General features: G+C 44.9%; 1 protein-coding gene across 1 annotated transcript; it reads right to left on the minus strand.

Annotated features, from left to right (window-relative positions):
* Positions 1–3,390: 3,390 nt before the first annotated feature.
* Positions 3,391–5,193, minus strand: LOC135272188 (uncharacterized protein C2orf78-like). The gene has a single exon (XM_064370381.1). It carries the CDS (start codon positions 5,191–5,193, stop codon positions 3,391–3,393), a length of 1,803 nt encoding a protein of 600 aa, XP_064226451.1.
* Between the last annotated feature and the right edge of the window lie 6,860 nt (positions 5,194–12,053).

Here is a 12,053-nt window from a genome sequence, read left to right on the forward strand (position 1 = left end):
ATTTTTGTATTTTAGTAGAGACAGGGTTTTGCCATGTTAGCCAGGATGGTCTCAAACGCCTGACCTCAGGTCATTCACCGGCCTCAGCCTCCCAAAGTGCTGGGATTACAGGTGTGAGCCATTGCTCCTGGCTGGAAAAATGTATTATTATTATTATTATTATTATTATTATTATTTGAGGTAGGGTCTCACTCTGCACCCAGGCTGGAGTATATTGGCATGATCTTGGCTCACTGCAACCTCTGCCTCCTGGGCTCCAGCAGTCTTCCCACTTCAGCCTCCTGAGTAGATGGGACCACAGGCACATGCCAGCACAACCTGCTAAGTTTTTGTATTTTTAGTAGAGATGGGATCTTACTATGTTGCCCAGGAGTTTAAGAACTCCTGAGCTCAAGCCACCTTGGCCTCCCAAAAGTGCTGGGATTACAGGTGTGAGCCACCACGCATGACCCCTGAGGGAAAATTTTAAAAACAAGAATAAAAAATTGAGCAGACATAATAGCAGCTGCACACTGTGGAATGATATAGACTCTACAGTTGAACTCCAAATTACACACACACACACACACACACACACCCTCCACATCCCCCCATGCATATACACTGCACCCCCCGACATCCCCCCACACCCCCACAAACACACACACACCCCCCCACATTCCCCTCGCACACACCACACCCCCACACACACCCCACACCCCCACAAACACACACCACACCCACACCCACACATCCCACATCCACACACACACACACACACACACACACACACACACACACACCCCAACAGCATCAGCGGCACCAGCACCATTCAGAAAAATACAACACAATCCAGAGTATTACAGTCTGTTTTATTATTCTATTACCTAAAATGACAAGGTTTTTTTTTTTTTTTTTGTGCAGGGGATGATAAAAATGTAATGGCTTAGATAGTTGCAACGATTGTACAACCTTGTGACATACTAAATGCCCCTGAATTGTACAATTTTGTTTTTTTTTTTGAGACGGAGTTTCGCTCCTGTTACCCAGGCTGGAGTACAATGGCGCGATCTCGGCGCACCGCAACCTCCGCCTCCTGGGTTGAGGCAATTCTCCTGCCTCAGCCTCCTGACTAGCTGGGATTACAGGCACGCGCCACCATACCCAGCTAATTTTTTTTTTGTATTTTTAGTAGAGACGCGGGGTTTCACCATGTTGGCCAGGATGGTCTCGATCTCTTGAGCTTAAGTGGTTTGCCCGCCTTAGCCTCCCAAACCGCTGGGATTACAGATCACTCCCAGCTGAATCGTATGATTTTGAACAGTGAATTTTATGTTATGTAAATTATACATCAGAAACTAATTTTTAAAAAGTAAATTACTGGGCTGGGCGCAGTGGCTCACGCCTGTAATCTCAGCACTTTGGGAGGCCGAGGCGGGTGGATCACGAGGTCAAGAAATCGAGACCATCCTGGTCAACATGGTGAAACCCCGTCTCTACTAAAAATACAAAAAATTAGCTGGGCATGGTGGCGCGTGCCTGTAATCCCAGCTACTCAGGAGGCTGAGGCAGGAGAATTGCCTGAACCCAGGAGGCGGAGGTTGCGGTGAGCCGAGATCGCGACATTGCACTCCAGCCTGGGTAACAAGAGCAAAACGCCGTCTCAAAAGAAAAAAGAAAAAAGAAAAAAAAAGTAAATTACTCATTTTCTCATGGAGATCATCCACTGCCCTCATCTTCCCTTCCCCCACCGTTCCTGTCCCGCCGTCCCCCTACCGCCCTCAACCCTTTCTGCCTATCGCTGTGCCTCCAGGCGGGGTCCCCTCCCGCTAAGCAGCGTCTCCGCACAGTTGGGCGCCTGCGTCTTGAGGCTTTTGGAGGGCGACTCAGGGCGCAGGCGCGCCCACCACTCATCCTGTGAAAATGGCCGCTCCAAGCCGTTTTTTCTCCGGTACTTCAGTTAATGGTGATGGCCGAGAAGGTTGCACGTGCTGGAATGGACGGAGGAGGACCTGGCGGGCCTCCTAATATTTAAATCCCTCCGGAAGCTTGAGTTCGTCTGCCTCTAACCTCCGGATGCCTTGATCTCAAAGCCAGGCTGACTGCCTGCAGGCGCTCGTAAACGCTGAGGACTTCTGAGACCCACAGGCCTTACCCCTTTGCATGCGGTGTGACCCAAGCCCATTGCTGAACCTCACTAGGAAGGTGGCACAGTGTTACTGGTCTTGTGTGTTGTCGTGAAGGTGAACTGAAGTAGTGCATCTCACTGACCCGTGCATAGGTGTTGAGTCAATGGTGATCTATACTCCAGGGTCTTTTCTGGGTCAGCTTCAAGTTCCTGCAGTTCGCTTGGCTAGGCCCCAGGTTATCAGCTACACCTAGAACTGTGAGCCCTTGCCATTCCCCTGGTGGTAGATTCCCCTGTTTTGTACTGACGTTTCCCAACTGTGATCATATACCTATAAGGTAACCCAAACCTGTTGGAGGTGAGACCTGAATCTTATTTTCTAAAACAGCTATCTGATAGGCCATGAGACATAAGGCCATCATCCATGGGAGATTTTGTACGTTTCTTTTGGTCCACCCAGCCTTATCTTCTGCCATCTTCAACTTCTATCCAAATTTTATTCTTTTAGTCCTAACCTCAGATTCTGCATCTTACTTCTGCCATTTCCCCCATTTCTGATTCTTTGTATAAGCCCATGAAATCTCTCCCCTTTTGACCTTCTTAGTCAAGGACCTTTCCTTCCTCTTTCCTCAATTCTGCTGATATTCTCCCATTCAAATTTTAGTTCTTCCTTTTTTTTTGTTTGAGCTGGAGTTTTGCTGCATTGTTCAGGCTGGAGGACAGTGGTGGGAATCTCAGCTTACTGCAACCTCCACCTCCCGGGTTGAAGCAATTCTCTGGCCTCAGCCTCCTGAGAAGCTAGGATTACAGGAACCCACCACCACACCCAGCTACTTTTAGCAGAGATGAATTTCACCATGTTGGCCAGGCTGGTCTCGAACTCCTGACCTCAGGTGATCCACCCACCTTGGCCTCTCAAAGTGCTGGGATTACAGGCATGAGCCACCTTGCCCAGCCATAATTCCTTCTAAGGCAGCCTTTGATCCCTACCCCACCAAAGAAAACCTACAGTCAACAGCATCTTAAAACTTAAAAGCCTCTTTATTACTTATCTATTAATCCTAATGGATTTGTTTATTCAGTTTGAAAAGTGTTATGGGAATAAATAAATTGTTATGTATCTATATATTTGGAAAACCAGCTGGTATCCAGAGTCAAGCCAACAGTCTCAGCAGCTCGTAGATTCTGTAGCCATAGTATTGAGAAATTTCCATATCTTTTCCCCTTTAGATGAAGAACTGCGGTTTCCCCGAAGAGGTGTATTTGGCAGCATTCTCGAGCTCTTACTGAGCCTTCCTCTTCATGGCCTCACGCTCTGGCCTCTGCTCTTTTGTGATGGGCGTTGACACTACTGGCCCAGAAACGTCGGGTGTCCTCCGTGGCCTGGGTTGGAAATTGAAGTCTTGGATTAGAAATTGGTTTTGAGGCTTGGCCAGTGACTGGAGATTGGTCGTAGCAGTGGAAACGGGCTCCCGCTGGAAAGAAGAGCAAGATGATGTTTTGTAGGGTGCTGGCCTAGAAGCAGTAGGAGGCTGGTTAGGATTGGCTGAACCGCGTTGGGTTGCACTGGTCGAAATTGGCTGAGCTGGTCTGGCGGGACCTGTCAGAGATGTGTTGGTAGAAGCCGGTTGGGACAGACTGACTGCAGTCGACTGAGGTGACTTAGTAGAACCAGGTGGAGCGGGGCAAGCCACAGCAGGCCTACGTGAGGCCGGAGGGTGTGGCCGCCGAGAAACGCGTCGAGCTTGAGGTTTGTCCAGGGTCAGAAAGGGCAACGGTATCAACTTGACCTTCCCAGGTGGTGGCAACTCATACTGGGATGGAGATGGACACTCTTTTTCAGCACTATCATCCGGTTTCTGGGCCTTGACTTGAGTTTTCTCTGGGCCTTTCCCCTCACGTCGGGTATCCAGCCATGGTTTGAAAGCTGAGAATGGCCGAGGGTTCTGGGTGTTGCTTGAGCTTCCCAGAGTCCGGGAGGGAGAGAATCCAGTTTTCCTGTCGCTCTTTTTCCCCAGTGCATGGGAAACTTGCATGGACTCTAGCATGTGCGTGTCCAGGGAGCTTCGTGGCTTTTTGAAGGTCTCTCGGCTAAGCTCAGGTTGATGTTTCTTGCGCTCCATATTGGGAATGGCTTGCTTGTCTTCTACCTTGACTTTGGTCCCTGACTCCTCACTGTCTTCAGCTTTTTTGGAGCTGTTCTCTCTGCTCCTTTTGGTCTTCTCCTGCCCACGCCTCTTAGTCGTGCTGCTCCTGCTGGATGCGTGAGGTTTGTTGTGAGGTTTGTGACGTTTGTTGCTAGAATGCTTGCTCTTGTTCACAGAAGCGCCGTCGCTGGCGGTAGCACCGGGAACAGTCACTTCTCCGTCTAATAAGCTCTCTGGGTTCTTTGGCTGGATTTTGGCCTTGGGAGCACCCTGGATAGGCTCGGCAGCTTTATGCTTGTTCTTCCTGACTTGATCAGAGTGACCCTTTCTGACACTTGACTTTTCCTGCACCTGATTTACCTTGATGGCACTGGGATCTTTGGCTTTCTTTGCAGAGGGACTTTTGGGTTGGTCAAGATCTTGTAAGGAACTGAAGCTGGAGGGGAGGTGAGTATCCTCCACCAAGGTAGTGATGTCTGCAGGATCACTGCTAGACTCCGTCCCATTTTCAAGTATCCCTTGGCCCTCAAGACTCAGGCTGTTCTTTCTCAGATTGGTGTTTTCGGAACCAGGCTGCTCCTCTTGGCCAAGAGGATCAATGCAGGACAGAAGCTGGTGACTATCCGGGATTTCTAAAGGAAGCAGTGGAGGATCTTGATTTTCTGTTGGGAACTGGTAGGCATCTAGAGGCTTTGAAAGCTTGGTTTTAATCTCATCCAAATTCTTCTTCTCGGTTTTGTCCTGGCTTGGAGCTGGTGACAGTGTCAAGAGATTAGTTGGACTCTGGACTGGAGCTATCGTTGAAATGCCCCCAAGGTCAGGTGATGGATTACTCTCAAGTATCTGGGTATTTCTGCTACTGCAGGACTTGGAGAATTCTGAAGTTTGTGCCAGACAAAACGTCTGGCTTGGAGATTGCAATCCCGGGGAAGTATCCATCCCCAGGGAAGTTTTCATCACTACAAAGGAATCAAGGAAGAAGTCAATCCCTGGTAAGTGAGATGCTCCCCCTACACACCAATGCAGCAATTGGATACCTTTCTAACATGGGTAAGGCATTTCTACTAGCTCTTCTTTATGACCATGGACAAGACCCTGCATTAGGGGATAGGCAGTGACTGTTCTCTTACTGGTTATCATTTGATGTGATTGTTTCTTGGCTTTCTTTGGATTTCATAGGGTTGTTGTAAGCCAAATAAAAAGCGAAAGTGATTTTTAAATAGGAGATGTTTTATAAAGTCTCATATTCTCATATAGGGTCCTTTCCATTCTCTCCACTCTCCTGAGGGAATAAGAACACCCTTTGCACCATGTACTAGGGGGGAGAGTGGAGCCCTTCCTTGTGAAATACATAAGCAAGCCCAGATTCTAAGCCTGTTTGTTTTGGAGAGGATCTCTAAGCACAAGGTCTTAAATCCTGTTATAAGTTAAGGAAAATCAAAATGTCACTGCGAAAATAAGAGTTCTGAAGTGCCTTCCAAAGACACTAAAGTAATAGATGAAGGAAGGAAGTTACAGAGTGCTGGTGCAGGGGAACTGATCAGCCGGGCCACTAAAAAGTGTGGTATCTCTTGGGACACTCTTCTATGTGGCATAGATGGCCATTGTAGTGTTCGACTTTCCCACTGAAAAGGTGTTCTTAGATAGACTCTGAAAATGGAGAGCAATGCCCAAGAATAGTGGTTGAAGTCTCAGGACTTAAATTCTGCCTATCCATGGACTTGCCACTCAGCTATAGATTTGACCCTCCCTTTCAATACTGCGTTTATTCCTCTCCTCTCTTGCTGTTTGTACTCACCTTGATTATAGGGATTATAGGCAGACACCACTGCACCTGGCTAATTTTTTGTATTTTTAATAGAGACCGGGTTGGTTTCACCATGTTTGCCAGGCTTGTCTCTAACTCTTGACGTCAAGTGTTCTGCCCACCTCGGCCTCCCACAATACTAGGATTGCCACATGAGCCACTGTGCTCGGCCTGGAAGCATCATTCCTAAAACACATTTCTAAAATATTTATATTAAAGGCTGTCAAGTGTCATCTATGTTCAAAAAGGCAAAAGAAAAAAAAAACAACTGAATGTGACTTCTGATAAGCTGCTTTATCTAGGGATACTTTATTCTAGCCTGTTTCCTTCCTAGCTTATTGATCTAAGCATTTGCTAAAACCAACTTCATTTTGCCCTATTCAGAGTAGATTTTGCTGTGTTGTCTTTCTGCTTTTCTTCTAAAATTTAAAGTATAGTTTTTGCTCTTTAAATCATTGTGTCATTCTCCAGGGCATATCCCAAGGGTAAGTGTAAGGGACCCGGTCTTTCTTCTTTCATTTAAAATCCCAAATTCCTTACCCTAGAATATCTGCCTCCTTATAACCCAGTACTCTTCATTTTCTCTTTCCATCTAGTTCAGATAGGAATCTCCAAAACGTGAATATTACTTTTGTTTGTTTGAGACAGGGTCTCACCTTGTCACCCAGGCTGAAGTCCAGTGGTGCGAACATGGCTCACTGCGGCCTCAACCTCCTGGGCTTAAACAGTCCACTGATCCTCCCACCTCAGCCTCCTGAGTAGCTGGCATGCCCACACACCTGGCTGATTTTTTAAAAATTTTGTAGAAATGAGGTCTTGTCATGTCGCCCAGACTGGTCAGGAACTCCTAGGCTCAAGTGTTTATCCCATCTCGGCCTCCCAAAGCACTGAGATTACAGATGGGAGCAACCGTGCCCAGCTGAATATTAAAAACATCACTACACATCACTAAATATCAAATAGCAAAGTTGAAATATTAGTTAGGGAGATGTCCTCCCAAAGTGCTGAGATTACAGGTGTGAGCCACCATGGCTGGCTGAGTGTTTAAAACGTCACTAAATTTAAAATCGTGAAGTTGAAATATTAGTGGAGGGAGACTATTACACATAAAACACCTCAGAATATGTTGCTAGTTGTCTACGCCACTTAGGTTTTCCCTCTGTTTCTGTTGAAACAAACACGCTCAAGAAGTGTCTGCTTTCATTTTCTGTACTTGTGCCCTTTCAGACTCAGCATTAGAAAAGAAAGGGGCCCGAAGGAATAACCAATCTATTATCCTAATGTAACAGATGAGGAAACAGATTTTGTGAGAGAATAAAAGAGTCCTCTAAAGTCACACAGCTAGTACATGTCAAGGCCAAAACTGAAATTAGGTCTCTAGATTTCCAGTGCAGTACCTTCCCTGTTATTCCAAGCTGTTTGGGACTATACGGGTAAAGAAATCTAAAGTTAGGGGGAAAGAAGTCAAATGAAAAACTGTCAAGAAAGTTTCTCTCTTTACCTGACATGGTCAGAGAAGAAGAAACATCAACTGTGGATACAAGGCATGAAGAGACGATCCTAGCGGATGTCTGCGTGACTGAAGCCAAGGAGTGCGTGTGTCCAGTATGAAGGCTACTGTCACACTGGTCACTGGCCACTTGTGATGTTACAGATCTACCCCAAGATTCTACCAGGTGGCAGTAGGCTTGGTGAGAGAATGATGTCACAAAGCAGGCAGTTGGAAGGTGTGCGATAGCCAATAGGGAGGCCAGAAGGTGTGCGATAGCCAATAGGGAGGCCAGGTTCCCAAGAAGATGGGATTGGCTGGCAGAGGTGGTAGGAAAGCTGAAACTACTAAGTGGCTGAGTTCCAGGGAGGTGAAATCCTGCAAGATCATCTCAGTGTTTCTTATACATGTTCACTAATATCATTGACTAGTATTTATATTTTATATGTCATATTTCATATTATGTAATACTCCTATACATTTATAGTTGTATAGTACATACACAACATCCTAGTACAGAAAGGAAAGGGACATCTGAGCAATTACAGTTGTTCTAAAAGCATTTCAGTGAATCTGATTAATGAATTTACTGCTGCTTTTTTTTTTTTTTTGAGACGGAGTTTCGCTCTTGTTACCCAGGCTGGAGTGCAATGGCGCGATCTTGGCTCACCGCAACCTCCGCCTCCTGGGTTCAGGCAATTCTCCTGCCTCGGCCTCCTGAGTAGCTGGGATTACAGGCACGAGCCACCGTGCCCAGCTAATTTTCCTACTTTTTGTAGAGATGGGGTTTGGCCATGTTGTTGAGGCTGGTCTCAAACTCTTGGGCTCAAGTGAACCACCCACCTTGGCCTTCCTGTGCCCAGCCAAATGTTACTTTTTATATAGCATTAAGCCAGGCGATATATGTGGGAGGAGGAAAGTAGGCAGAAGAATCTATAGTAAAAAAGAAGAAAAAGGAGAAAATTTAATTAATATTATTATTAGTAGTAGAATGAATAAAATCGAATGAAGAATAGAAGCAATTCTCTGGAATATAGATATTAGTATTGTTTCCAAGCAAAAGGGGCTCACTGCCCGATGGGCTAGAAGCCAATACTTTGGCACTGGGTTTTTGAGGAAAGAAAAACTTTTTATTGCAAGTTGGCTCACGAGGAGACAGGCGTCCAGCCCAGATCTGTCTCCTTGTGCTGGCTTCAAGACAGTAATTTTATTAGGAAAGGTTTAAGGGGTGGATTTCGAGATTAGTAGGTGATTGGTGTAATTAGAGGGGAAGGGGTCTCAAAAGTCCTTGCACATATGCGGTGATCTCTTCATGTCTCTTCATGGGTCCCATTTGCAAATTCAGGGGAAGTTAGTATGAAACATATGGTGGAAATTTAGGCTGTGACATTAGCAAGCTGGTTCCGCACAGACTCTAGTTAGCCATACTGGTTCCTTCCGTTTTAGCGAGTTCTGTTATCTTACAAGCATAGGGACTTAAAGCAAGTTGTTTCTTTTTGTAACTGCTATCCTACAAACTCAAGAATTTCTGTTAGTTACTGGTTTCCTTAACTCTTTCGGGCATGGTGTCAGTAGCAGTAGTAATAGTAGTAGTAGTAATTGTAGTAAAATATCCCTTTTATTGAGCACATTCTATGTGTGCAGATACTGTCTATTTCATTGAAATCTCACACAGCCCATAAAAAGTAAGTATAATTACTCCAGCTTTACATATGGAGAAACTGAGGCTGAGAGTGGAAAGTAACTGTTTGAGGGTCACACAGCCAGACAGAAGAGAACTATGAACCTGGGGTGTCTGTCTCTACTCTTCCTTCCTGCCTCTCAAGCCTTCCTTCAAGGAGAGGGCATGGAGAGGCCACCTGCCACCCTTTCTGGGTACCCAGTGAGGTGACGCCTGTGCCTGAGGACTTCCTGTCTTGCAGCCCATCAGCTTCTTCACAAGTGACTTGAACTACCCGTTTGAAGCGGTGTACTGTGGCCCCCTGTTACTGCTGGCCTGCTCCTCAGTGATCATCTCCGGCATTTCTTCCTACCTCATTATTGGACAGACTGCACTTATAGCCACTTTCTGCTATCTCCTGGTTTTCCTGCTGGAGGTAATGTCTTTCTTTGCCACCCATTTGATGGTGGGCCCCGGAAGTCCCAGGGCTCCTGAACCTGGGATAGCTCTTGAGTGAGAATGTTGGTGCATGTTGACCATTCAGTCTGTTGTGGTTAAGATTCAGCTCCAATCCGTACCTCAAACTATTCTCTGGCCACAATATTTGGTTAATGAGTAAATAAGAGGTGAATAGCAAAGTCTACCTCGTAGCTTTCTATGGGAGATTATCTTCTTCACCAACTTTCCTTTGTAGATAATCTCTGTGCAAGATATCTCTTCTACCCAGAATGTGCTGATGTAACAATGCAGCCAGCATTTAAGATTTATCTGAGCACAATATAATGGGGAAAGGGAAGCACATTTGTTACCAAAGATTCAGGTGAAATAAAATTGAGCAAAACAGAAATGGCTCTTGGATTATGTGTGCTCTGAATTATTGAAATCAAGTATTTTCCTGAGTGTGGTCACTCTGATTGAACGGTGACTTTAATTATTAGAGGCTTTAGGGTTCCAGAAGACAGAGGAAGCATTTTGGTTTAGTTTCTGCCTTAGTAGCCACAGCCTGGCTTGGGACTCAGGAGAGAAAGGCCCCTGGGATGCTCTGAGGCATGGTGGCCTGGAGAGCTTTGATTGGAAAACCTCTCTTTGGAAATACACCCAGTTGCCCTACTTATGCCAGGCTGAACTCTCCTGCCCTTGTCAAAGGAAGCCCTTGCAGATCAATTCCAAACTTGCTGTATCCTGACTCCAGGTGTTCATGACCCAGATGTCTTTGAAGACTCAGCATCACAATCTGAGGTGAGTGACCAGCGCATCCGTTTGACCAGTGAAGTTCTCACTTGCATTAAGCTGATTAAAATGTACACATGGGAGAAACCATTTGCAAAAATAATTGAAGGTATGGAAAATCTGACTTCCTGCTCTGAACCTGGTGATGTCACAGTGAGTCATGCCCCTCTCACCTCTTGGGGATTGTTTGATGCTTTGGGGATGGTGCTGTGCTCTTTGGAGAATGTTCTTTTGGTTATCTTTGGTGTATTTCTTTTTTCTTTCCTCTTGAGCAAGCCTTTATTGTCAATTTGTAAAGTAGCTAAACTATTTCCAAATAAACAGAACATACACACTGAAAAAGTAAACTATATTATGCAATACACACTATTTTTTCTTCTCTTTTTTTTCTTTTTTTTTTTTTTTGTTGAGAAAGAGTCTCACTCTGTCACCAGGCTGGAGTGCAGTGGCGTGATCTTGGCTCATGCAACCTCCGCCTCCCGGGTTCAAGTAATTATCCTGCCTCAGCCTCCCGAGTAGCTGGGACTACAGGCATGCACCGCCATGCCCAGCTAATTTTTGTATTTTTTTTAGTAGAGATGGGGTTTCACCGTGTTGGCCAGGATGGTCTCGATCTCTTGACCTCATGATTTGCCCGCCTCAGCCTCCCAAAGTGCTGGGATTACAGACTCTTCTCTTAAATTAAAACATTTAATTAAATTTCTTCTGAATCGTTACACTTTGTCAATCAATATTTCTTGCCTGTTCTGAAGTGTTTTTTATTGTTGAATATGTAATATTTTTATTCTACATGACTTGGCACATTATCTCAATATGAATTCAAGAGCCCCACATTCGTCTGTCAGTGTTAATCCTTTGGTAAATTGATTTCCCTATCATCTTTCCTAGTATATTTCTTCCCCTCTTGTAGTAATTTTTCAATGAAGTATTTCTAGGCTTTTAATGGAAATGGTAGGTGCTAGAGAACCACAGAAAACCAACTTCCTTGATCTCATCTTATTTTGCTACTTTTCATTTTGCCAGTAAGTCTGTGTTCTAACCTATACATTTTCTGTAAAATACATTGAATATTTCTGTAAATTCAATGTGATTATCAGAGTATATAAAGCAGGCTTTTATTCTTCGACCAGAGCAAATGTGGCAATCAGTAATAATCAATGATAAGTTGTCATTGCTCACACATATTGATCAGATTCAGCAGTTCCAAAAGAAATATTTTTTTCTATTTTTAAAAATGCATGAACACCATCAGGTCAATTCTCCAGGAAAGATACCTTTAACCTTGTTATGTTTGATTGACTTCTAAAATTGTTTAGATTTTCTTTATCTAGATGGAAGTAGAACAAACTTCATTCCTTCTGCAATTCTGCAGTGCGGTGTTGGTTTAAATTACCAAAGCATTAGAAACGCAGGTGCAAGTGAGTGCATAAGTGGAACTTCACATTCTTGCATTTAGGGATTCATAACATGGTAAATGAGGAATTATTCGTGTTTTTTTTATTTTTATTTTTTATTATACTTTAAGTTCTGGGGTACATGTGCAGATCATGCAGGATTGTTGCATAGGTACACACACGCCATGGCGGTTTGCTGCCTCCATCCCCTCGTCACCT

The sequence above is a fragment of the Aotus nancymaae genome, unplaced genomic scaffold (assembly GCF_030222135.1).
Source record: "Aotus nancymaae isolate 86718 unplaced genomic scaffold, 86718_ANA_hifiasm-v0.15.2.pri h1tg000108l, whole genome shotgun sequence".
NCBI lineage: Eukaryota > Metazoa > Chordata > Mammalia > Primates > Aotidae > Aotus > Aotus nancymaae.

Excerpts from the sequence above, each read along its gene's own strand:
- LOC135272188 (XM_064370381.1), bottom strand. The coding sequence starts at position 5,193 with ATGGATACTTCCCCGGGATTGCAATCTCCAAGCCAGACGTTTTGTCTG.